The sequence below is a fragment of the Hyperolius riggenbachi genome, chromosome 2 (assembly GCF_040937935.1).
Source record: "Hyperolius riggenbachi isolate aHypRig1 chromosome 2, aHypRig1.pri, whole genome shotgun sequence".
In the NCBI taxonomy this organism is placed as follows: domain Eukaryota; kingdom Metazoa; phylum Chordata; class Amphibia; order Anura; family Hyperoliidae; genus Hyperolius; species Hyperolius riggenbachi.
Genome location: NC_090647.1, coordinates 81,309,823 through 81,337,690, shown reverse-complemented (window position 1 = coordinate 81,337,690; position 27,868 = coordinate 81,309,823). Strand labels below are relative to the sequence as shown.

General features: G+C 44.8%; 1 protein-coding gene and 2 long non-coding RNA genes across 4 annotated transcripts in view; 1 reads left to right on the top strand and 2 right to left on the bottom strand.

The window, feature by feature from the left end:
• Window positions 1-22,591, bottom strand: part of LOC137543946 (uncharacterized) — a 37,736-nt gene extending 15,145 nt beyond the window's left edge. For both annotated transcript variants that reach the window (XR_011025673.1, XR_011025672.1), the window contains exons 1-3: window positions 22,548-22,591; window positions 17,962-17,992; window positions 8,407-8,544 (exon numbers count right to left, since the gene is read on the bottom strand). This is a non-coding gene — a long non-coding RNA (uncharacterized lncRNA). The remainder of the gene's footprint in view (window positions 1-8,406; window positions 8,545-17,961; window positions 17,993-22,547) is intronic.
• Window positions 4,149-4,983, bottom strand: LOC137547475 (olfactory receptor 6N2-like). The gene has a single exon (XM_068271073.1). It carries the CDS (start codon window positions 4,981-4,983, stop codon window positions 4,186-4,188), a length of 798 nt encoding a protein of 265 aa, XP_068127174.1. The 3' UTR covers window positions 4,149-4,185.
• An 11-nt stretch (window positions 22,592-22,602) lies between the features above and the next one.
• Window positions 22,603-23,749, top strand: LOC137543945 (uncharacterized). Its single transcript, XR_011025671.1, has 2 exons — window positions 22,603-22,711; window positions 23,212-23,749. It is a non-coding gene; the product is annotated as an uncharacterized lncRNA (long non-coding RNA).
• The last annotated feature ends 4,119 nt before the right edge of the window (window positions 23,750-27,868 follow it).

Genomic DNA, 27,868 nt, shown 5'->3' with positions numbered 1-27,868 from the left:
TTGAGCATTAATGGTACATTTTAGGCTAGCTTCACTTACTACTGTAGTGGTACAGTGCTTAGGGTGACGTGTCCACTGCACAGTGAGATCTGGGTTCGATTCCCAGCTATGGTATGATGTATACTAGCTTTTAAAATAGTATAATTCCCTGCCAGAAGAGACCCTCCTCCCTCCGGTAGGAGGGAGGAGGGAACAGGTTGCAGGGTTGGAGGGAGGAGGGAGACCAATTAAAATCTCCCTAGCAGAGTGTGTAGCAGCTGTCCCATAACTAATTAGTGTAGGCAGACAACTGAGTCAAATGGTATAAAAGACCTAGCTTGAAAGGAAGGTGGGCGGGTTCTATAGCATTGAAAGCAGTGTGTTTGACAATAACATGTCTGCTGACAGTGAAATGGAGGGTAAAAATTTTGCTTTATAGAGCGAACCATGCGAACCAGGCGAAGCGAACTTCCGCAAACGTTCGCCTGCGACACCCGCACGCGAACCACCGAAGTTCGCAAGGAACCCCGTTCGCCGGCGAACCGTTCGGCCCAACTCAATGTTGAAGAAACAAACAGGATTTGATTGTTGCTGTAAATCTCTAGAGGATTATTATTAGCCTGTGTAGTTTCTTGTTGGCATCTGTGCTTTTTTTTTAATGGTTCTATCACTCGGTTGTACTTAAAATAACTATCTTGTGCATTATTCTACAGGGACTACTAACGAGAATGGGATTAACCTGCCTGGCGTTCTATTAAGATCGCCAGGCAGGCTGCGGGAGGGTTTTTTTTTAATAAAAAAAAAACTATTTCATGCAGCCAACTGAAAGTTGGCTGCATGAAAGCCCACTAGAGGGCGCTCCGGAGGCGTTCTTCCGATCGCCTCCGGCGCCCAGAATAAACAAGGAAGGCCGCAATGAGCGGCCTTCCTTGTTTTGCTTACATCGTCGCCATAGCGACGAGCGGAGTGACGCTGGGCTCAGGCGGCTGGGGGGACCCTCTTTCGCCGCAGCTCGCGGCGGATTGCCGCAGAGCGGCGGCGATCAGGCAGCACACGCGGCTGGCAAAGTGCCGGCTGCGTGTGCTGCTTTTTATTTAAGCCAAATCGGCCCAGCAGGGCCTGAGCGGCAGGCTCCGGCGGTACTGGACGAGCTGAGCTCGTCCAGACCGCCCAGCAGGTTAAATTGCTGTAAACAAACAAGACTAAATAATACATAATTTAATAATACTGTTTTTAATACTACTATTATTACAAATAAATTAACAGCGATAATCTCCTCTAAAAGGCCAAATGGTTTGCCTTTTCCTGGTCCCTGCAAACAAGCCAGCTAAACATTTAGGGTATCGTTTTGGGGTGAATTTCTGCAGAACTCCATTTTGTGTTTGAGAAATGACACAAAAATGAACATATTTAAGGAATAAAGGACCATTTTAAAGATGGCCATATGTCATCGGATGGTTGGCTATTAAAAAATGTGGTCATAAAAGAAGTTCTCTGGAAACCCTGACTGGACCTGTCCCATCCTTGACTACCAGTCCATCTCTCTCTTTCCCTTCACATCTAAACCACTGGAAGGAATAACACATTCAGACCCTTTTGGTCCATGGCCTCTCAACTAAAACTTTGTTTAACCACCTCCGGTGTGGTTTCCTTCCTAACCATCCGACTAGGTACAATTGTTTTTCTCATTAGTTTCTTTTCACCTCGGATGTCCTTTAAATAAAAAATCTTATGTTTAACAGCCACTGATAATATTTCTTTTTATCAAATGTATTTAATCTCCAACAAATTATCCAACAACGATGACAAAAGAAAGGGTAAAAAATTGAAGAGAGAATTTTGTCCATCTTCCCTATATGGTTTATTTGCATTTGCAAAAACAATAGTCTTTTTCAGCAATATACAGAACTAGTTTGCAGCCCGCCCTTTAGATAACGTGCGCTAGGTTCTTTTACATAAGTTGTGCGCGTGCAATGCCACGCTCCCCGCCACGCGGAGGATCATGCTCCCCACTGCTCGCACGGCTGCGCTCCCCGCCGCGCCTACCAACGGCCGCCTGCCCCCTGTCCTCCTCCTGTTGGCTCCATATGCGCAGTAGACAAAAAACACGGATACACAGACAGGAGGAGGATGACGCAGGGACAGTTAGGGTTTATTATATACGATAAGCTGCAGCCCTAAAACCCCACAGCTACTGAATACTGACTTGAGTTCATTCATAGGCCTTGATGCAAAAGTGTTCTGAAACTCATCTCTCCCTCAGCCTCACCAGCAGACAGCAGCAAAGAACCACAAATACATTATGACCCAGCCATGGGCATTTAAGCCTCTCCTACTTATCCATCAGCAAAACACAAATCTCTTAGCAGTGAGTGGGAAAAGATGTACAGTACAGATGAAAGGTGTTACCTGTCTCTGCAGCATCATTTTTCCAAATCACAGCAATTCAATGGACTCCATCAGCTGTTGCTGAGCCCCAGTAAATCCCCTCTGACAATCCCTGATGCCAGCCCTTCTGCCCATCAAGATATGACACCTTCCCATGTGCTCAAAAGATCTATTGACCTTTCCTGCCTGCCCCAATATGATGCTTGTCCTTCAAATGTAGCTGTTATTCACGTGCTTCTGCTCACCACCCTTAAAGTGCACCTGAAGCATTGTAAAAAAATAATAATTTAGATACTTACCTCAGTAGTGAGTGCGAAACCTCTGGATGGTGCAGAGGCTTCTTGGATCCTGTTACGGCCCACCATTCTGAAGGGTCCCTTTAAAATTATTAGATTTGTGCCACTCAAATAAGTTTCTTGTGGATGTGCTACTGACCATGGATGACCGCATCTCGCCTGGGAGTGATCAGAGGCGTCACTAGGGTTGGTGTCACCTGGTGCAGAAATGTGTGGTGTCACTTCCCTCTTACCCCATGAACCTCACCAAGCTAAACTAAACCAATAATACTTTTTTTTTTTTTTTTTTTGCATTAATGTCATTGGTTACTGTAATTTGTTGAGAATGGGGTTGGGAAAGGTTATTCTTGACCCATTTGCTACAGGAGGAGAAGAGTTGAGTTTGGGATTGCTTGACTATAAAGACAAGACACAGAACATTTATCGCACTTTTCTACTGGTGGACTCAAAGCGCCAGAGCGCCAGAGCTGCAGCTCTATAGGCAGTAGCAGTTTTAGGGAGTCCTGCCTAAGGTCTCCCCACTCCAGGCTTACTGAACAGGCAGAGCGAGATTCGAACCCAGGTCTTCCGTGTCAGAGGCAGAGCCCTTAACCAGTCCACTATCCAGCCACTATACAGGATACGCTTGCTATGGGGAGGGGTGGGAGGAGGTGCGGGGAGGGTTTAATGATTGTCATGCTAGCCACAGGGTCTGGCAGTGTCTGCTGTGGGGGTATGAGAAAGGGATACAATGCTGGAAACACTTGCTATTAGGGGTGAGTGGTTGGGACTCCTTTACTAAGGGGTGAATAGGGATATGTTAATGTGATCACAACACTTAAGGAAGGGTCAGGTGACCCGTAACATCTATGTGCCCATGCTCTAATAAACTACAAATGAAAGTTTGAAGCCTGTGGAGCGCCTTTTTCTACTCTGTTTGATCTCCACATGGCCCTGGTGGCCTCTGAACTCTGTTATCAGCTCAGTATGGAAAAGCCAAAGGGAGAAGAGCAATAGGCATAAGTAATTCAGGCACTAATCTGCTCTATATTTACATAGCCTTACTCCACTCTCCTTTAGCCTGGAGCTTGGTGTCACCCCCTCTCCTGGTGACACCTGGTGTGGTCCACACCTACCCCACCCTCCTAGTGGCGTCACTGTGCATGATTAAGGTCTGTGTATGCCTCACAGAATGAAGGGCTTGTGCACAAACGCAAAAAGACATGCTCAAACGGCTTCTTTTTACTTGGGCATGGGTGGACATTACTCGCACATGCCCAGTCAGGATGCACTGGTGTGTCACGTACAGGGATGTGCAAGAGATGTGATGCAAGCAGAAGGCCTACGAAAAGAGAATGTTTGAGTGTTAGGTCACTGTGTTTCTGGAAACCATAGAAAGTCATGGTCCCGGAAGCAGGCAGGATAGAGAGATAGGTATAAGGCCAGTCACCATTTGCAATAAAGACAGGCTGAGTTTGTTTGACTTTATTATCAACTCATGCACACTTTAATTAGGACATTAAGGAATAATGCATTGGCCAATTCAATGTTCCCGTAACTTCCATTCTGCATTAAAGCCGGTTCTGATAAATTTCAAGCTTATTTTCTTTTGAAAAGCATCTTTAATGTCCTTGTTTCTCAGGCTGTATATAATGGGATTCATCATAGGAGTTAATACTGTGTATAACATAGCCACCAATGAGTCCACATCTGAGGAGTAGGAGGCTGTTGGACGAATATACATGAAGATAAGGGGCAAGTAAAATACATTTACAACTGCAAAATGGGAGGCGCAAGTGGAAAAGGTTTTCCTACGGCCCACGCCAGAATTGATTTTGAGGATCGCTACTACAATCTTAACATAAGAAATGGCAACTAGGGTAAAGCTTATCAAAATTATGAAGGCACCAATGGAAGATCCAACAGCTACATTGAAGGATGTACTGGCACAAGCCAACTGCAACAGTGGAGGATGATCACAGTAGTAATGGTGGATAATATTAGGACCACAAAATGGCAACCGTAAGGCTAAGATCAAGAGTATAAGTAGAATCCCAAAGCCTCCAGACCATGCTACAACTGCCAGTGTTATGTACAACCTTTTTGTCATGATAGTTGGGTAGTGTAAGGGTTTGCATATGGCTAGGTAGCGGTCGTAGGCCATTACAGCCAGGAGTAAACACTCCGTGGCTGCTAATGATAGGAATATATACATTTGGGCAAAGCAGGCAATGTATGATATAGTATCGAGGTTCATCAAAAATTTAGCCAACATCTTTGGGATAGTTACTGAAGTATAGCTCATGTCCAGGAAGGACAAGTTACTAACAAAGAAATACATCGGGGTCTTGAGATGTTGGTCAAAGATGACCAAAAAGAAGATGATCCCATTGCCAGAGAGGGTGAAAAGATAGATACAAAGAAATACACAAAAAAGCAAAATCTGATATTTCTGAAGGCTTGGAAATCCAAAAATGATAAATTCCGTCACTTGGGTGAAAGTTAAATTTGAAGAAACTGTTGATGGAACGTAATTTTTGTTGACCTAATAAGACAGTGACCATCTTAGTAGGGGAAAATAATAACCATAAAATAGCACCATTCATGAAAATCGAACAATTCATCTTTATTGAATTCATAATTATTGTTGTAATTATTCCATAAAACCATTTAAAACATATCAATGTCAGTCAAGGCAAATTCCACAAGCAATTTCAGTTATAATATTTTCTATTTCATCAGTCCTAAAAGGACAGTTCCAGTGCTAAGGGTAGGAACACACGAGGCAGAATCGCATATGCATTTTCCATAGCTCATAGTGGAAAACGCATATGCGATTCTTCCTAGTGTGTTCCTACCCTCAAGCTTGGGTTTAGGCCGTGTATTAAAAAAAAACTACTGGTTATCATTGTGCTAAACGTTAACCATTTAAGGACCAGCGGTCTCTGGGCACTTAAAGACCAGAGACCGCTGGTCCAATCCCGACGGAATCCCGACGAATCGGCGCACATACCCGCCGCAACCGCCATCATCGCCGCTCGCCGAGACCCCCAGGACATAGACTCTGCCGTCTCTATGACGGCAGAGTAATGTGAGCCGGTCAGGAGCCGCTTTCATTGGCTCCTGACCCTGTTTTTCAATGTAAGCCAATGGGAACGGTTTACATTGAAAGACAGGGCCAAGAGCCAATGAAATCGGCTCCTGACCTGCTCACATGACTCTGCCGTCATAGAGACAGGCAAAGCCTGTGAGATGCGGTGAGAATCGTCGGGTTTGAGCGGTGTGATCGACAGGGAGCGGTGGAAACGGCGGATGCGCGCTGCGGACAGTGATTGAGATCTATGCCCTGCTAGCCAAGAGCCCACCAAAACAAGGCGTAGATCTCAATCACTGTGGTCCTTATCTAGTTAATGTAATTAGATACATAAACAAAATAAATACATATATCCACATCTTAACACATACCGTATTTTTTGGACTATAAGACACTCCTGACCATAAGAAGCACCTAGACCTGGTGCATCAATGGTGAAAGGGAATCTTATAGATTATGCCCCCTTTGTACCTCATGCCCCCTTGTACATCTTGAGTCTCCCTGTGTCCTCCTATGTCCCCCTTGTGTCCTCGTTGTGTTCTCCTCTATCCCTCTTTGTGTCCCCCTGTGTCCTCCTCTGCATGGGCCCAGTACAGGGAGTTCCCAACATTGCGAAGGGTTGGAGGTTTGTACTGGTAGGCGTTCACAAGTCAGAAGCTCCCTGCTTTTGGACTATAAGATGCAGTGACTTTTTTCCCCCACTTTCAGGGGAGAAAAAGTGAGTCTTATAGTCCAAAAAATACAGTAAATTGCCTTAATGCAATCATTTGTCTTAGTGCAACCAGAAAGAGTTTAATCTGTCAATTCATTTACCACAAAGTGTTTTCAGGGAAAATACTGTATATTAACCTATCCCTAATAAGACACAGGTTTGGGGAACAATGCATTATATAATTTTACTCTCTTGTTGCCAATTAACCTTTTCAGTTGTAAGATGCTTTTGCTTTGTTTTTTATAATACACGTTTTTTTTTAAAGTTTGCATTGCCCCAGTCCCAACTTTTTTGAAATGTGGGGTTTGCAACAAATGTTCTCAGATTCACCATTTGATAGTTCTCCTTTGTATTTGTTTTCAATTAAACGCTAGGTTTACATGACTTATAAATCATCACATTTTGTTTTCATTTACATTGTTCCCAAGTTTGAGAACTATATATATATATATATATATATATATATATATATATATATATATATATATATATATCCTACCTAATAAAACCCCTGTGTCTCTGCGTCCCATGTCTGTGTGTGTGTGTCCCTGAGTTTGCGGTACTGCACACGTGCCGCAGGGACAGCCGTTGTTCGGACAGGAGCAGGACAGCTACGGGGCCGGCCGGGCGGGTGTGTGCACACGCTGCGAGTGGGGGTGTGCGCATGTGGTGGGCGGACACCTGCTTGCGCACTGACAGGTAGCGGTGGTGACAGACCTAGAGCCCGTTATTAAACAGGCTAAGGTCACAATATATATATATATTCACTAATGGTAATTCAGAGGTACTTTTTGTTAACTAAAAACAGTAATGCACCATCCTGATTCCTGATATACCCTATTGTCTATGTAAAATGTGTTTTTTAATGGTATGTCCACTTTAAATAACTATCAACATTCCTTTTATTATCACACAGTAGCAGGTAGACCTCTACAAACCCCCTCACATCATGGCGGTGCTGGACTATCCCTCCACCGGGCAGCAACACAGAGAAATGTACAAAAATGTAGGAGTTTGTTTGTTCTCCCTGTATCTACGTGGGTTTCCTCTGGGCACTCCAGTTTCCTCATACACCCCAAAAACATACAGATAAGTTAATTGGCTTCCCCTAAAATTGGCCATAGACTACATTGAACAGATGACGATGGTAGGGACTAGATTGTGAGCTCCATTGTGGGACAGTTGTTGTCATGACAAAATACTCTGTAAAGCACTACGGAAGATGTCGCCACTATATAAATACTAAACAATAATAATAAAATATCTGCACCACACCAGATGTTGATAACATCCAGATCTATTTATTGGTACATCCAAAAGACAGGCTGCAATCTGATGCGTTTCCGACACACAAGTCCTTATGCTGGGAATGCACGGTAAGTTTTTGCTGCATTTTGATGGCTCGATTGATAATGTCCGATGTGTCCGATCACCCACCAGATCGATTCCGCGCTCGATACCGCATGGGGGACAATGGAAAAAGATAAGGAAAACGAGCAGAAGATAAGAGAATCGCCCGCGGTATCGAGCAGGGAATCGATCGGGCGGCAGAATCGAGCCGCGGAAACGTACCGTGTATTCCCCGCATTAGTCATAAGGACGCGTCAGGCACCAGCCAGTCTTTTGGATGCACCAATAAAGAGATCTGGATTTTATCAGCATTTGGTGTGTTGTGGACATTTTTACATTCCTTTCATTATATTTCAAGAATTGTACTTTGGGCTTGACTTACTGCCACCTGCTCACCAGTAAGCACAGTTCATTTGGCAATAACGATTCTCTCATTTGCTTCAGATTAAAAGCAATAGAATTGGGTTCCAATTTAGAAATGTAAAGGCCTATATTTAACATAGACTTAATATTGTGAGTATCTGGATGGTTAAGCAGGGCTGTGGAAAGTTCAAAAAAGGCAAAACACACAGTTTAAGAAAAGATAAGCCATACAATGAACTGCTCACCTGTAAATGCATATCTTGTGGCTGAACAAACTGTTTTGTGGAAACAATAATGAGATTGTGGATTACTGTGACAATGAAGTCCTGCTTGTGGCACAGCCTTGTCAATCCATGTTCAGGATCACACCAGCCATTGTACACCTGTGTAGATTGTTGTCAAGAGAACAAATAAACAATCAAGTTCAGTGATGGTCTCGGTACGTAAAAAATCAACTGAGAACTCGAAGTGCTAACATTTCGAAAGAAAAACATCTAGAGCATAAAGGTAGCCATACACTGGTCGATTTGCCATCAGATTCGACCAACAGACAGATCCCTATCTGATCGAATCTGATCAGAGAGGGATCGTATGGCTACCTTTACTGCAAACAGATTGTGAACCGATTTCAGCCTGAAACCGTTCACAATCTGTAGTGGTGGTGGTGCTGCTGCTGCTGTTCCCCCCCCCCCCCCAGCCGCATACATTACCTGCTCCGCCGGCGCGACTCCCGGGTCTCCGCTCTTCTTCTCCTCTCTGGTCTGGTCTGGTCTCCGGGTCCGGCATGCTTCCCTTCTTCCTGTCTGGGGGAAGTTTAAACAGTAGAGCGCCCTCTACTGTTTAAACTTCCTGCCGGGACAGGAAGAAGGGAAGCATGCCGGACCCGGAGACCAGACCAGACCAGAGCGGAGAAGAAGAGCGGAGACCCGGGAGTCGCGCTGGCGGAGCAGGCAATGTATGCGGCTCTATTGCGTCGGTCGTCGGGCACTCGAACGCCGCTAGCGATGCGCTCTTTACCCGCGGGCGATCGATGGTTATTTTCCGCACGGCGCGATCGACGGGATCAGACGGAATGGATCGAAATTCGGCGTGTAGCGCGAACGATTGGCAGCAGATTCGATCCCAGTGATCGAATCTGCTGTCGAAATGGGCGCAAATCGGGCCAGTGTATGGCCAGCTTAAAGGTCTTAAAGCAGGGGTAGGGAACCTATGGCTCGGGAGCCAGATGTGGCTCTTTTGATGGCTGCATCTGGCTTACAGACACATCAGTAGGGGTTGATTCACTAAGCTACACTGCTCAAGCAGCGCAGCTTAGTGTGGCAGAGCAAGTAAAATATCCAAAGTAGGCATGCTACTGCTGTTGTAGCATGCACTACTAACTTACTCGCACTACCCCAAAATGAACAGCTGCTTTAATTGTTTCACTCTGGACCCTGTGAGGTTCAGTGACTTTGTAGGACAAGATCCCCTCACTTTGATTGGCCCAATAGGCTGCCTGTCACTTGATGGACAGCCTATTGGGCCAAAGTGTGGGGATCACGTCCTACAAAGTGAATGAACCCCCAAGTCAGCTAGCTAATTGTACAAGCTGTTAGTCGATATTTCTCCTGTATGGCTCTCAGGGAAATTGCTGATGTTGCAGAAACCCAAGAGAAGCTTAAGACATGTCTGACACTTCCGCTGCCAGGCGGATCAACTGTATACACATCACTATGGCAACAGGGACGTGAACCCTACTGTCCCAGTTTGAAACATTGTATGGCTCTCACGGAATTACATTTTAAAATATGTGGCGTTTATGGCTCTCTCAGCCAAAAAGGTTCCTGTCCCCTGTCTTAAAGGGAACTTAAACAGAGAAGGATATGCATTTTTCCTTTTAAAATAATAACAGTTGCCTGACTCTCTTGCTGATCCTGTGTCTTTAATACTTTTAGCCACAGCCCCTCAAGGAGCATGCAGATCAGGTGCTCTGACTGAAGTCAGATTGGATTAGCAGCATGCTTGTTCCAGGTGTGTGATTCACTCTGCTGCAGCCAAAGAGATCAGCAGGACTGCCAAGCAACTGGTATTATTTAAAAGGAAACATCCATATCCCTCTCAGTTTAGGTTCCCTTTAAAGTGAATTTCCATACCTATTATTTACATTAGATATTACTTCTGATTAATACAGAGATTTTCCACTTTACTACGGATGTAACTACCAAGGGAACTTTCCCGTAGCTGTGGGGAAGGAAGGAAAAGAGCCTCGACTTTACCCTCCACCTCATGGAGAGACTCTCCTTGTAGCCACTGATTTTTAGACCTTCTGTTTTGCCCGCCATTAGTACAGTGGTGGGACAGTAGTGTTAGATGGTCCTCTTAGGGTCAGTCTCCTGCTGTCACTCACCACCATGTGGTTCCAAGCCTTATTGCATGACATGCGAAGACTAGGGAGCAGCAGGATGGAGGAAACCCAACAGACGATGTACCACCTACAGCAGCTGAAAAAGTTTGATCTACCATAAAAACGAATGGAGCAGTTTTCCACTGCAATCATCGACTCCATCATGACATTATCTATTACTGTCTGGCTCGGCTCCTGCTCCATACATGAAAAGGTGAGACTGCAGTGCATCATCTGATCAACAGAAAGAATAATTGGCTGTAGCTTACCTTCCCTGCAGGAACTTTACACTAGCAGGTGCAGAAAGAGAGTGACTAAGATTGCCTCTGACCCCTCTGACCCTGCTCACTCCATCATCTAACTTATCCCTTTAGTATAAGATACCGGTCAGTCGCAAAAAAACCTTCCAGGCAGGGGCACAGGAACAGCTTCTTCACTCACCTAATAGTCATGCCTAGTGCAGAACCACGCTAACTGATCCAGGACAAATGGCAATGTTGAAACTGCTAGGACTTAAAGGGATACTGTAGGAGGGTCGGGGGAAAATGAGTTGAACTTACCCGGGGCTTCTAATGGTCCCCCGCAGACATCCTGTGCCCGCGCAGCCACTCCCCAATGCTCCGGCCCCGCCTCCCATTCACTTCTGGAATTTCAGACTTGAAAGTCTAAAAAACCACAGCGCCTGCGTTGCCGTGTCCTCGATCCCGCTGATGTCACTAGGAGCGTACTACGCAGGCCTAGTATGGTCTGTGTCTGCGCAGTACGCTCCTGGTGACATCAGCGGGAACAAGGACACAGCAATGCAGGCACAGTGATTTTCAGACTTTAAAGTCTGAAATTCTAGAAGTGAACCGGAGATGGGGCCGGAGCATCGGTGAGTGGCTGCGTGGGCACAGGATGTCTGCGGGGGACCGTTAGAAGCCCCGGGTAAGTTCAACTCATTTTCCCCCGACTCCCCTACAGTATCCCTTTAACAGCATTACAGCACAGAACTGGAAATGAACACTTCTCACCCTGTTTTTTACCATTTTAACCCATATACTGTCCTTGACGTGTAATATATCTATACTGTCTGTCCTTGTATCATATTGTTCGTGTCGGTTAAGCATCTGCCAAGTCAAATTCCTTTAAGTGCAAACTTATTTGGCCAAATAAAATTGATAACATTGATTCTGATTCAGGTAAGTAACATTGAGTGACTCCCTCCAGGATGATGAGTAAATGCTGGAGAAGGAGGAATCCTGTGAATCCAACACTGTTCATGTACTCTGCATAGGGGGAGGAAGGAAACTCGTGGTGGCTGCACTTTTTTTTGGAGAAGAGAAGTGTAGGAGACTAATGTTGACTGCATTTGCAATGCGAGGTAATGGAAATGGATTCATGGTGGCCACACTATTTATAGGTGGTTGAGAGGGTGTCATACTGGCTGCACTTTTATGGGAGGTCTTGGTAGTTGCACTGGTTATGACGATCTTGGGGCTGCGCTTGTTATGAGGAGGTCATATTGAACATACCTGTTCTTTGTACTTGGACCAAAACAAGAGGTGGGAGGGACTTTGTAGCTTGGGTCATCAAAGCTATGCATGGGATGTGAAGGTAGATAGGTAGGATGTGATGTTATTCCCTTTATCTTTACAATGTATAGATACACCTGGCTTACAAATGCATATGGGGATAAGCTGCATTACTTCATAACTTGCTTCCTTTCAATTCTCTACAATAGTTTAAAGTGCTTTTTTCAGCAAAGGGCCTTTAGGTTCTTTATTGGCTCCTGAAAAAGATATTGGTTGTTCTGATTCACTGTAATTTAAGCCGGGACTGGAATAGGACGCAGGAGGATTCCGGGGGACCTTGCGGCCTACGGTGGGCTGGAGGAAGCCCCCGGTAAATCCCAATTTAATTTTTAATTAGTCAGATAACATAATATCAAATAAAGCTGCGCTTATGGAAACAAAATAATACATGGAGCGCACTAAAAAACAATACTGTGGATTGTTACCAAAAGTCACTTTTTAAAAGTTAGAAGCGCTCAATGGCTGAAATCAGAGAGAATCAATTCAAACAGTCACCATCCAGTAGTTTGAGATACATCCAACTGAATGTCCCAGGGCTTCAGTAGAGTTCTTCAATGATCAGCGGACATGTCATAAAAAAGAGAAACAGAAAGGGCACATAGCGTAATCCAATAAACACAAGCGTTATCCAATAAAAAAGAGAAACAGAAAGGGCACATGCTTGTGTTTATTGGATTACGCTATGTGCCCTTTCTGTTTCTCTTTTTTATGACATGTGGGCTGATCATTGAAGAAATCTACTGAAGCCCTGGGACATTCAGTTGGATGTATCTCAAACTACTGGATGGTGACTGTTTGAATTGATTCTCTCTGATTCTCTCTGATTTCAACCATTGAGCGCTTCTAACTTTTTAAAATTTTTAATCAGTGTTCATGGTTCCTTTAAAGGATATCTGAACTAAAAAATACAGTACATACATTGATCCACCTGTGGTAGGGACCTTTGAGACAAATTTACTAGCTTTCATGCATGCATAGTTGGACCATGAACACCGCTCTGCTGTGCGCAATTGTACTACGACGATAAGGAAGTCGTATGAAATGCAACAGAGTGATGTTCAGGATCCCTTTAAGGATCCTTTCACACTGCATTAGTTGCAATTCTGCATCTCAACTCACTGCTTATATAATTCTATGTACTCAGTACTGCTTTGGTGACTGATCACACTATTCTAACTCGGCACCTGCAAGCTTTGTATTAAAGTGTGCAGTTTCCATTGCAAATTACGCACACAGGGCCCGATCCAATTCACTTTTTCTACCAAGTTTTCTCCCAGGTGATATTTTCACATCTTATCAATAAAATGCCTTTTAAGCCACCAGCAAGCAAGAAAATACTCAGAATAATTGTGGCAGTATTTTTCCATCTACTTTTTAGTACTTTTTCTATTTTTCCATTTTCCAAAGTTATTTTGAACAGAAGATGGCAAATGATCTCCTAAAAGAAAACTGAAAAAGTGAATTGGTTCGGGCCCACCGTGTGAATCCAGCCTAAGTATAAAATTGCAAAGACATTTAAAATACATATTTAAAAAAATGAATTGCAATGATCATAGCCTACATTGTGATACAGACACTAAGTTGGCTCATGAGTTCAATCTTCTAGACCAGTGCTGTCCAACTGGCGGCCCGCGGGCCGCATCCGGCCCGCCAGGCCACCTGCTGCGGCCCGCTCGTCTTCCTGGGATGCAGGCATGGCTTGCGCTATGGGCGCCATGCCTGCTCCCTCATGTTGTGGCCTCCTGTGTCCCCGCTGGCCTCTCCTATGTCCCCGCTGCCGCTGCTGCCCCACAGCTCAGACCTCAGATCGCGGCGACTGAGGTAAACAGAGTGCGCATGGTACCCGCACAGAGTACGTCACATGCGGAAGTGAATCATTAGTCACTCCCGCATGTGACGTTCTGCCGCGCGGGTGTCATGCGCGCGCTCTGCTTGCTTCAGTCGCCGCGATCTGTGAGGTCTGAGCTGTGGGGCAGCAGCAGCGGCAACGGGGACATAGGAGAGGCCAGCGGGGACACAGGAGAAAGAGGTAACGGGCTCGCTCACTGGTGGGGGCACCTGTCACTAGCTGGGGGGGCACCTGTCACTATCTAACTGGGGGGGCACCTGTCACTATCTAACTGGGGGGGCACCTGTCACTATCTAACTGGGGGGGCACCTGTCACTATCTAGCTGGGGGGGCACCTGTCACTATCTAACTGGGGGGGCACCTGTCACTATCTAACTGGGGGGGCACCTGTCACTATCTAACTGGGGGGGCACCTGTCACTATCTAGCTGGGGGGGCACCTGTCACTATCTAACTGGGGGGGCACCTGTCACTATCTAACTGGGGGGGCACCTGTCACTATCTAGCTGGGGGGGCACCTGTCACTATATAGCTGGGGGGGCACCTGTCACTATCTAGCTGGGGGGGGGGCACCTGTCACTATCTAGCTGGGGGGCTCCTGTCACTATCTAGCTGGGGGGCGCCTGTCACTATCTAGCTGGGGGGCACCTGTCACTAGCTGGGAGGGCACCTGTCTATCTAGCTGGGGGGGCTCCTGTCACTATCTAACTGGGGGGGGACCTGTCACTATCTAACTGGGGGGGGACACCTGTCACTATCTAGCTGGGGGGGCACCTGTCACTATCTAGCTGGGGGGGCACCTGTCACTATCTAGCTGGGGGGGCACCTGTCACTATCTAGCTGGGGGGGCACCTGTCACTACCTTAGCTGAGGGGGGGACACCTGTCTCTAACTGGGGGGGCACCTGTCACTACCTCATCCGGCCACAGCATCACCGCCAGCCCGGCCACAGCAGCACCGCAAGGCATTTCAGCCCACACATCATCCCCAATCCGGCCCAAAACACTATTGCCAGGCCAGCCAGGCACAGCAGCCAGTAGAGTAGAATTTAGAAGCCAGGTGATAGATGTCTACCATATTTAAGGGGCATTCTGCTTATTTATGTGAAATGCTGTCTATTTATGTGCCTCATGACTGCTAAATTTGTCTTGTTGGGGGCCTCATGATTTGTTGGGGGCATCACGATGGCTGAATTTGTCTTGTTGGGGGCCTCAAGATTGCTGAATGTGTCTTGTTGGGGGCCTCATGATTTTTTGGGGGCCTCATGATTGCTAAATTTGTCTTGTTGGGGGCATCATGATTGCTGAATGTGTCTTGTTGGGGGCCTCATGATTGCTGAATTTGTCTTGTTGGGGGCCTCATGATTTGTTGGGGGCCTCATGATTGCTGAATTTGTCTTGTTGGGGGTCACATGATTGCGAACTACGAGACTATGGAAAAGCTGAATCGTCATCATGAAACAATAGCGTTAAACCTACTTTTTTAGAATTTTTAAAACGGAAAATAAAACTGGGAGGTTCTAAAAAAAAACCCAAATTTTTCAGGAGTAGATGGATGAAATTGTTTATCTTCACAGTTTATTTTCAACTTGGATTTTCCATAATGTTCATGTATGAGTTAAAACCTTTGTATGTAGTTTAAATTGCTGTTGCCACTTTGCGATAGATAAGTGACTTTTGGGTTGCAGTTTGGACACTCGGCCTCCAAAAGGTTCACCACCACTGTCCTAATCTAATGTCCCACATTGCTAAATTCATGTAAATTTGTCTCCACCCGTGGCCACACCCGCATTCTGGTCCATGGCCACACCCATTTTTCGGCGCGCCGCTCTACGCACAACAGAACCCTTGTGGTTTTTGGCGCGCTACGCGCCACACAACTTCACCAACATCTTAAATTGCATTTTGTGGAAAGTGCTGCCAATCTAATTGTCCTTTAATTGCATTTTTCCTGGGGGAGGGGGGGGGGGGGTGTGTGCGACTCTAGCAAGAACCTTCGGCCCTCCACCATGGGGTCTGAAAAAAAACTGGCCCTCCATGCCCATGAAGTTGGACAGCACTGTTCTAGACTTAAAGAGAACCTGTACTGAGTAAAAATATTTAAAATAAACACATGAGGTAACTTCAAATGAACATTACATAGTTACCTTGCTATCAGTTCCTCTCAGAAGCTCACCATTTTCTTCTGACAATAATCCCTTCCAGTTCTGACAATAGTTTGTCAGATCTGAAATATATCAGTTGCTGTCAGTAAAATATCAGTTGCTGTCAGTTATAGCTGAGAGGAACACTGTTATACCAGGTAATGTCCATGTTTCCCTATGGCTCAAGTGGGCGATGTTACAGTTTAACTGTGTGCTGACCAGAAAGCTGTTATGGGTAATGGCCATTTTCAAAATGGAGGACGGAAAATTCCCTTGATCACAGTGAACAAACGGGACGCGGGACAGGAGAAAGACACTGAGGAGTAGACGACATGGAAGGTAAGTATGACTTGTGTATGCTTATTTTGACTTTTAATTTTCAGTACAGGTTTTCTTTAACCTTCCTGGCGGTAAGCCCGAACTGAGTTCGGGCTATGCCGCCGGAAGGCACCGCTCAGGCCCCGCTGGGCCGATTTGCATAATTTTTTTTTTGCTGCACGCAGCTAGCACTTTGCTAGCTGCGTGCAGTGCCCGATCGCCGCCGCTACCCGCCGATCCGCCGCAATTCCTCTCGCCGCGGCCGCCCCCCCCCCCAGACCCCGTGCGCTGCCTGGCCAATCAGTGCCAGGCAGCGCTATGGGGCAGATCGGAGTCCCCTCTGACGTCACGACGTCGATGACGTCGGTGACGTCATCCCGCCCGTCGCCATGGCGACGGGGGAAGCCCTCCAGGAGATCCCGTTCTTTGAACGGGATCTCCGGATCTCCGATCGCCGGCGGCGATCGGAGGGGCTGGGGGGATGCCGCTGAGCAGCGGCTATCATGTAGCGAGACTTTGTCTCGCTACATGAAAAAAAAAAAAAAAAATTTAAAAAAAAAGATTTGCTGCCCCCTGGCGATTTTTTTGCAAACCGCCAGGAGGGTTAAAGAGACACTGAAGGGGAAAAAAATTATGATATTATGATTTGTATGTGTAGTACAGCTAAGAAATAAAACATTAAGATCAGATACATCAGTCTAATTGTTTCCAGTACAGGAAGAGTTGAGAAACTCCAGTTGTTATCTCTATGCAAACAAGCCATTAAGCTCTCCGACTAAGTTAGTCGTGGAGAGGGCTGTTATCTGACTTTTATTATCTCAACTGTAAGTGAACTGTTTACTTTTTCTCTGCTAGAGGAGAGGTCATTACTTCACAGACTGCTCTGAAAGACTCATTTTGAATGCTGAGTGTTGTGTAATCTGCACATATTATAGAATGATGCAATGTTAGAAAAAACACTATATACCTGAAAATAAAAGTATGAGAATATTTTCTTTGCTGCTAATCTTCTAGTAATTATTCATAGTACACAACCAATTCACTATATCATATTTTTTTTTCGCTTCAGTGTCTCTTTAAGGCCGTATACACATTCAATTAATGTCACCAGACAGGGATCGGGAGCTGATCCCTTGGGCGACATTGCAAGGTTGGCAGACATGTTGCCAGCTTTGCAAGCAAGCGAAGTAGAACACCTCTATGCAGGGAGGTGGAGCAGCGCAGGAGCGACGATGCGCGGTGGGCAGGGTAAGTGTCTGAGAACAATGTTATCTCCCGTTGCTCGGTCAAAGTGATCCACCACAGACAGTAAGGAGGCATGGGGGGTTGTCAAATGCAAGCTGGATTTTCAGCAGAGGAGGTCATTATCGGCCACCTTGGCCGAGTTCCACCTGGCGTGTGTTCAGGCCTTAAGTCCTCGTCTTTTAAAGAAAAGTCAATTATTTTAATCCAAAGTGCTACCGAAAACAGACAGGAAGGAATATCATCAAAATTCTTCACAAAATGGGCAATAAAACAAATCTTTATAACCTACCTGCTATGAAGACAGAAATCAGAAAAAATATCTGCAAGATAAATAAATGTTCACAATTTCGACTATATCCAACTTTTAATCAAACAGACTGAGAACATCACACATTGTATAAATATTATCAGTTACATAATGTCATACATGCATACTGAAAACATATGCTCTATTAGAGTAGTTGTAAATTAGATAGCATGACTAACTTCCTATTTATATTGTTCTTGAAGAAACAAACAGTATTTAATTGTTGCTGTAAATCTCTAGAGGATTATTATTAACCTGTGTTGGTGCTTGGTGGCATCTGAGCTTTTTTTTTTAATTGTTCTATGAGTTGTACTTAAAATAATTATCTTGTGCCTTATTCTGCAGGGACTACTAACGAGTAAACGTGACTAATGGGATAAAATTACTGTAAACAAAAGGGACTAAAATAATACATGATTTACTAATACTGTTATTATTACTACTATTATTACAAATAAAGAAACAATGATCATTTTCTCTAAAAGGCCAAATGGTTTGCCTTTTCCTGGTGCCTGCAAAAAAGCCACATCTAGGGGATCATTCTTGAGTGAATTTCTGCAGAACTCCATTTTGGGTTTGAGAAATGACACAAAAATGAGCATATCTAAGGAATAAAAGGCCATTTTAAAGTGACCATATATCGTCAGATGGTTGGCCACCAGATTTGACCATCTGATTAACTAAATCAGTGTCAGGATCCCTTCTGTAGCATGTTCTGTCGGTTGCAGTGGAATTGCAACTGGGCAGTTCTGACTTATCTGCTTGCATTCGGTTGCGCATTCGCAATAAGTCTCATTGTCATTTGCAATCACTCTGCAGTTCAGAGCAGCTCAGGTTGCTATCATGATTCCTCCCATTGCTTTCTGCAGTTGAACTGCAGCCAGATAGCCCTGGATTTCCTACATGCATATTGTTGCATAATATTGCATGTATTTGTTATGAGAGTGCTTTTTCACAGTCAGCCTGCAGCTTGTGGTCAAGCTAACTCAGGATTGAGTGATTACCATTCAGCTGTGTGGGAATTTGCATGCCTGCATCCATTGGCTGATGTCCACATAAAAGTCTGCCTCCCATTTCAGACTCCGTCCGACATAGCGTACTGCTCCCTGAGTTGTTGCTGGGTCTATGCTGTGAAAGTATTGTGTATTGCCTTGCTTTGTATTTCCATGCCTGCTGGATGTTTGCTGAACCCGCGGGGGGTCAGTGAAGTCCACTATCCTACTAATTGGAAACTGCCTTCACCACGCTGGTTACTGGTAGTTATCCTTCTCGCCTTGTTCCTGAGGACGTAACAAAAGCATCGGTTGCCATTAGTTACGCTCCTACCTGTTTGTATGACCCAAGCCTGTTACCGGCAATGTCTGTTGTGTATTGTATCATATAGCATCTAGCATGATAGAAAGCCCAGAGCTGCAGTTGCTCTGGGCAATCTTGCTCCCTTGTTCACTACTCCTGTGGCCACCTGTGTAGCCTCTTCCATTAACCAGCTACATAGTCTTGAGCATACATGCTGACTCAGAAAGTATACTCCCCAAGCATTACAATCAGATCAGAGAGTAATCTATTACCTGCCACACACTACAAACAGACTCTTAATAAATTTCAGCATGAAATCTATTTGAAATCTGTGGAGCCGTCTCCACCTGCCGGGTCCCCAAGTCTTCCCTCATTCAATATGTACCCCAATGCTCTGCAGAATGTTTCAGGCTCACCTGTCCGCCGGTGCGTGGGTCCGGTGCCTTTGACACTGAGTGCATCCGTACCCCACGATCCCACCGCATGTACTGACATTACGTAAGTTGCAATTTGTGTCAGGACTCTATACATTATGATAGCAGCAATTGTAGTCACTTACCCCCTTGGCCATGCTATAAGGTGAAGGCCCTGTCCTATTTGTGAAATAATGCCATGGCACTTTTTTAGAGGCTGAGTTACATCCTCCACAGCCCAGCCTCCAGCTCGGTGTCCCGCCCCCACGCGTCTTGTACAGTTGAGGGCCGGTTTTCACTAGCCGGTGTGCATCTTGCAGGACGCACTCCGGCACTTGAAGTGATGCGAGCACACATCCAAATCGCTTGGAGAAATCTGTAGCATGCCATCCAGAATTCGCAATGGCATGCGATCTGGTCGGCAAATAATTGGTCACATAGGCAGATTCGTACCAAATTAAGCTGTAGAGGAAACGGGACCTCAATGTTTCTGAACTGCATCATGCTGCCCCTACCCTGTGGAATGCCTTGCCAAATGTATACAAGACTAGTGATGTAGCGAACATCAAATTTTCGGTTCGCAAACATGAATTTTCAGCAAAAGTTTGGGAACGGGCAAACCGCCATAGACTTCAATGGGCAGGCAAATTCTAAAACCTGTAGGGACTAATTCTAGCCACAAAAGTAAAGGAAAAGTTATTTAAAGGGGCCGAACACCTGGACTGTGGCATGCCGGAGGGGGTTCCATGGCAAAAGTCCCACCAAATATTACAAAGTTGACGTTGGTGGCTCTGTTATTTGGCAACTTTGGCCTGAAGTAGCCTATGCGCACACCCACCGCGCACACTACTCGTCATCATGCTGACCGGATGCGAGAGTCCTATGCATGCTTGGTGTGATGACGCATAGCATGCACGACTGCACGGCAGGGACACGAATGGGCGACTTCAGGCCAAAGTTGCCGAATAATGGAGCAACCATCAACCGGTGTAGGAGCCAGGAGGATGCTGGAGGACCTCGCGGGCTACGGTGGGCTGGAGGAAGCCCCATGTAAGTCCATATTGCAATTTTTACGGAGAGTTCAGAATCCCTTTAACTGTTTGTGGAAATCAGTTAGGGGCATATTAATACCCATATACTCATTTCACCTGGGGAGGGGGCAGGCACCTTGTGGTGCCTTGTTAAAGAGTACAACCAGATGCCACCACGTACCCCCCAGGGCCTCCAACCACATATTTGGGGGTAGTTACACCCACCTCCTCCTGAGCAGGGGAGTTGGGGATGAACCCTTTGTTCATGGATTGGACAAGGACTTTGGGGAGAGGGCAAGGCTTTACTGGGCTCCCTTTCCAGAGCCCTCCTCTACACTGAAAGGGTGTGTAGGTATATATGTATATATATTAGTATATAGATCAATTTCATATACAAGTATACATGTATCTAATCAGTTGATAGTAAAGAGTCTTTAGAACGGTCAGCCACACATTTGTGCAGGAAAGGCTGGCTGTATGAAACCCAGAATAGTCAAATTCCCCTTTCTGGGCAAACCCCCTAAGTATCCCCAATGTGGACACCTGTATGGTCATAAATAACATATTATCCCCGTGATCATTGAACTGTGTTATTTCTTGTAAATCACATGACTTTCTGTAATTATGGTGATATACTGCACATGAGCAAACCCTGTATTCTGTAGCATATAAGGAAAGTATTGAAATCATAAAGCAGCATAATGTGTGCTAACATCTTGTGTGTGTGTGTGTGTGTGTGTATTTTGTTAACCCTTCTATGTCCTGGCGCCAGGAACCTAAGTAGTCTGAAGCATCTGAAATCTGACTAGGCCGTGGCCTGACTTTAATAGTAACCACTCCATTCATACACCGTAGACCATGCAGGCTGGTAAAGCTTAGGCTACAGAGCACCACACAATCCAGGCTCTGAATTCTGGCTATAACAGCCTGCATGGGTGATAAGGATGTATGCGGTACAGCGTATCGCAGCAAAGTGTTATTTTTCCTATGAAAATTTTAAAATGATTTACTCAAAAACGATGTAGTCTTTTCACAAAATTAGTTTTTACTTTCTCCCCACAAATCTCCCTAACATATGTGTCAAATTTGATGACGATGGCATATAAGGGGGCTTTGTTATTAAACATAGAAATTTCCACCATTGACTCCAATGTAAAATGCCTTTGGAACACGAAAATCGGAATGTGGAATTCGATATTTACTGGCGGAACATGGAATTCCGACAAATTTGGAATTTAGCTTTTCTGATCATCCCTAGTAGCAAAGCATTTCCTAAAGTCCCCCTGAACACAGGATAAAAATGGAATTTGAACTTACCTGGGGCTTCACCCAGACCCAGTAGCTCGCAAGGTTCTTTGGCATCCTCTGGGTTCCCTCCATAGTCCCACTGGTGGCTCCGGTAGTGCGTGGTGACTTCGCTGGGACTCATGCACAACTGGGCATACGCGGCCTGTCCGTGCACCAGGCTCGATCATGCGCCATTCTCAAAAGAATGAACCACCTTTGCAAAGAATGCTTACGGCAATGGGCGCGTGATTGACCCGGGTGCGCGAGCGGGCCACACATGCGCAGTTGCGTAGGACTCCCGGCAAAGTGGTGTTCTACCAGAACTGCCAGCAGGAGAATGAAGTGGACCCAGAGAACGCAGAGGGACCTTGCGGGCTACGGGTGGCTGGAGGAAGACTAAAGTAAGCTCAAATTTCATTTTAAGTAATTGAGTGTAATAAAGTACATCTCTGACAAAAATTTCAATCAAATTAAAATGAGATCTTATCCAAAATATGGCAGAGAAAATTATCAGTAAAAAAAATATATATGTGTGTGTTACCTGAACCAAAGGAAATACCAGCCATGTTTAGGGCAGACCAGTTATGCCAGTTAATTACTGGCTACAGTGAGTAGTTCATTGGCTCTTCTGCTGGAGAAAAGGGTGATTTTGGATCATATTTGTGCGTTACTTTTTGTGCACAGTACAACATACTGATACAGGAGGTGAGTACAATCATTATTACATGTTTAATTGTATGATTATTAGTTAGTTACTAACTGTTTAACACCACTATGTCATTTTCCATATTCACCTGATTTAAAACACTGTCCAGCTTTTATTTTCTTTACTGGCAGTAGCAAAATAGTAATATTGAAAATAAAAGCTCAACTTCTGAGGCCTGCAGACTGCTAAGTTCTGGCCGAACTTGATATATGAAGTGCTATGAGTGGTAAAAAGAGTGGTCTGTACACGCAGATAGGCACCCAGTATAACAAGTTAGAACTCTTTACTGAAGAAAAACATGCAGAGATAAGTCATACACAACCATCAGGAAATGCAGCTTACTTAGAACAGAGGGGAACACACAGAGAATTCAGGAAATCACAATACCATAGAGATCATTGCATCATTTTACAGACAGTGACATCTTGTGGTTGCTTTACTATACTGCAGTTTAGGTAATTCTATTGATACTGCCAAAAATAATAATCTTCCTTTTTAGGATGTTGTTCCTACAAGCACTGCAAGCAACTGCCGGAATGCCGAGGATGATTTAGATGCCGCCACGGTGAAGAGGATGGAGGATAGGAGGATCTTCCTGGACGGCATGATGTCTCAGGCAGACTGGAGAAAAACAGAAGGCGGAGTCCCTCTTTCCACCCTGTGTTGGACTCTGGCAATTCTAGCAGCAATATTCATTATTGCTCTGACAGCAGTGGTAAGAATGTGCCCAACTGCTGTAAAGAAACCTCCTGAAGCACTTTATTCAGTTAGAAGAACAGCCAGAAGAAGAAGGATGAATCGGTACGAGAGACAAATAGAACGCTGCAGGCAGCGCCTTACCGCCTACTTATGCTGCATAGGATGGGAGGGACGACCAGCTTACCGGAGAGCCATAGAACAGCGGCAGAGCCATTGAGTGAAAATGTGCTTAAATGCCCAAAAATGAACTATATGTGATGATAAGCACTCACTGCCACTGAAGTGAACTTACTGTGAAAACTGAGATGTAAATCAAATAAATGTATGGGTCTAACAAACCCATTTAGCTTGATTAATTAAGGGGGGCACTGGGGTACTTAAGTGATGCAACAAGCCTTGACTGAAGTTATTAAATATAGGTATAGAAACTTCCCGTCCCTTGACTGGGCCATATCCAGGGGTCGCTCCATAACTATTGTTGTGCTTGTGATTTGTAGTTGCTTTCATTTGGGTAGCTGTCATATAAGGATAAACTAATACTAAATTCTGATTCTTAATTAACCCCTGCTATAATCACGGTAAAACCATGGTAAGACCTCCCACTTACCATAGTACATTTCAGGAGAAACTTGCAGAAGTAAAATCAGTACTATTATTTACAGCTCTACTGTCTTAAAGAGACACTGTAATGAAAAAAGAACCCACGTGACAAGATACGTAGTAGAAAATTCACACCTCCACACCCGTGTGTCAGTCCAGGGCTCCTGGAACTGAATGCCGGTGCTGGTCTCTCACAGGTACACCACTCCTGTGTAGAGCAATGGCAGAGAAACACAAACAGAGACCGCACTCAGAAGGCTTGTTCAATCACTGTATTAAAAAATCAGAGCAACAGAGGCACACAACGTTTCGGGCGTAGCCCTTCCTCAGGTGTGCCACACCCATCACCAGTGACACCTTTATACCCCACCCATTACATCACATGATAATTCACATATACACAACAACAGAGGAACTACACATATGCGTCTACCTCAAAACATAACTGAGTTAGGCCACCCTACTATGCATAGTCCAACTTTTTGCAAGATTACATATTCAATAATTAATTTTAGTAACAATGTAACGATACCCATTTCACAAAGTCCTGTATTAGATATCGACAGGCAATCATGTAGAACCTAAAGGAAGGAAGAACATCACAAGAAGCACTTTAGACTCAAATTCTCATTCAGGCCATTAGACTGTATACAATTAAATTTCCTGATCCATCTCGCCTCAAGCTGCAATAAAAGTTTTTTCCTATCACCGATCTCCGATCTCGCATCCGCAAACCGGCGTGCAGGTGCCTTTAGGGGGCAGGTTTTCCTGCTTGAGTGCTTATGTTGTTTATGCGCTCAAGTGTCCCTGTGGGCAGGTGTATGTTGGGAAAACGGAGCGAGCTGTGGAAGAGAGAATTCAAAGGCACAAAAGGGACATTACCCACTTTGCACAGGGCAGGAAAGAATATGAAACTTCTGTGTCGCGGCATTTTTTGAATCAGCGACACACAGCGGCCCAACTTAGATGGTGTGTGTTGGATGGGGTGCAGGTGCCTCCGAGAGGGGGTGATAGGAAAAAACTTTTATTGCAGCTTGAGGCGAGATGGATCAGGAAATTTAATTGTATACAGTCTAATGGCCTGAATGAGAATTTGAGTCTAAAGTGCTTCTTGTGATGTTCTTCCTTCCTTTAGGTTCTACATGATTGCCTGTCGATATCTAATACAGGACTTTGTGAAATGGGTATCGTTACATTGTTACTAAAATTAATTATTGAATATGTAATCTTGCAAAAAGTTGGACTATGCATAGTAGGGTGGCCTAACTCAGTTATGTTTTGAGGTAGACGCATATGTGTAGTTCCTCTGTTGTTGTGTATATGTGAATTATCATGTGATGTAATGGGTGGGGTATAAAGGTGTCACTGGTGATGGGTGTGGCACACCTGAGGAAGGGCTACGCCCGAAACGTTGTGTGCCTCTGTTGCTCTGATTTTTCAATACAGTGATTGAACAAGCCTTCTGAGTGCGGTCTCTGTTTGTGTTTCACGTGACAAGATACAGTACTTACCTCGGGAGGGGGAAGCCTCTGGATCCTAATGAGGCTTTCCCCATCCTCCTCTCTCCTTCCGTTCCAGCACTGGCTGCTCTGTCGGCTGTGGCGCAGGCGCAGTAGCAACTTTCCGTTCGGGCTCAGGCACAAATAGCCGAGCCTGATCAGGTCCGCAGGTGAGTAGAGCTACTGCGCCTGCGCTGGATCGTGGTAGGTAAATACTTACCGCCGCGGTGTTCAGGGACTGCAAGCGATAAAATGGAAACACAGAGGAGGACGGGGGAAGCCCTATTAGGATCTATAGGCTTCCCCCTCGCGAGATAAGTATTCCCCAGGTTTTTTTTTTCATTACAGATTTTCTTTAACCAGGAAGTTAATGGCAAACAGACTCATTAAAATGTTCTGTTTGAGCCTGTTAACGGCAACAGGTCGTTTTACTAAGTGGCTCGCTCCCGCCGCCACTCCACACGTGTGCGCGCCGCTCCCGCTGCCGTTACCCATCGGGTCTCCGGGTTCCGTGATTGGGGAAGAGGTCCTTTACCCAATCGCAATGCCTGGAATGAATGGATATGACTGCGACCAGCGGCCATGTCCATTCATAAAACAGGAAGCCGTCACAGTTCAGTAAAATCTAGAAAAAAAAAAGTGCACACTTCCCAAACAGGAGAGTGTTCACTACTGCCATCTTGTGGCCAAAAAGTAAAATTACACATACAGGCACATACATACACTTATTTATTAAAGTTTTTATATAGTGCTAACATATTACGCAGCGCTGTACAGAGTATATTGTCTTGTCACTAACTGTCCCTCGGAGGAGCTAACAATCTAGTCCCTACCATAGTCATATGTCTATGTATGTATCGTGTAGGGCCAATTTTAGGTGGAAGCCAATTAACTTATCTGTATGTTTTTGGGGTGTGGGAGGAAACCGGAGTGCCCGGAGGAAACCCACGCAGACACGGGGAGAACATACAAACTCTTTGCAGATGTTGACCTGGCTGGGATACGAACAAGGCGAAAGCACTAACCACTACGCCCCCTACACAATATTAAAGAGAATCTGTATTGTTAAAATCGCACAAAAGTAAACATACCAGTGCGTTAGGGGACATCTCCTATTAACCTCTGACACAATTTCGCCGCTCCTCGCCGCATTAAAAGTGGTTAAAAACAGTTTTAAAAAAGTTTGTTTATAAACAAACAAAATGGCCACCAAAACAGGAAGTAGGTTGATGTCCACACATAGAAAATACATCCATACACAAGCAGGCTGTATACAGCCTTCCTTTTGAATCTCAAGAGATCATTTGTGTGTTTCTTTCCCCCTGTTCTCATGCATTGAAGTTTCAGGCTGCTCTTTTCTTCCTGCAAACAGCTTTGCCCTTGTCTGTAATTCTTCAGTATGTGAAAGCCCAGCCAGCTCAGAGGACGATTTATCCAGCTTGTAAAAGATAAGAGAGAAACTGCCCTAATCTAAATATTACACAGGCAGTGTGCATAGAGGGGCCTGGAAGGGGGAGTTCATAGCAGAACCACAACACTGAAGAACTTGGCAGCCTTCCAGACACAGGCCGACAAGTCTGACAGGGGAAAGATACATTGATTTATTACAGAGACAGTGATAGTATAAAGTGCTGCAGTAAGCCAGAACACATTAGAATAGCTTTTGGAACTTGTAGGATGATAAAAAACAGGATGCAATTTTTGTTACAGGGTCTCTTTAATAAAATGAATAACTTACACTTCCAAAGCCCCCCCCCCTCCCCCCCCCAAAAAAAAGAATTGTAAAAAAAAAATCAGTTAAAAAAAAAACATAAATAGTTGCTCTAGGGCCTCAGCTTTTATATTTTATGAGGGAATATTACTATAACTTTACTACATAGGGGGTTGTAATTATGGACCGGACGAAACAAAAACAAAACAGAAAAATAACACCTATATTTCCACATAATATATTGTCGCCATACATTGTGATAGGGACATAATTTAAACGGTTTAATAATCGGGACAACTGGAAAAACAAAATGTGTCAGTTTTAACCACAGGAGAATGTTTAATTTTAAAACTATAATGGCCAAAATCTGAGAAATAATGAATTTTTTCCATTATTTTCTTATTTTTCCCATTAAGATGCATTTAGAATAAAAAACTTCTTAGCAAAATGTACTACCCACAGAAAGCCTAATTGGTGGTGAAAAAAACGAGGTGTAGATCATTTTGTTGTGATAAGTAGTAATAAAGTTATTAGGGAATAAAGGGGTGAAAATTGCTCTTGTCCGTAAGGGTAAAAACCACTTGGGGGTGAACTGGTTTAAGGGACTCAGACAAGTAAATACCGTACAAAAATGTATCTGTACCTGG

Bases quoted from the DNA above. Each gene is read 5' to 3' on its own strand.
- LOC137547475 (XM_068271073.1), bottom strand. From the start codon at position 4,983: ATGTATTTCTTTGTTAGTAACTTGTCCTTCCTGGACATGAGCTATACT.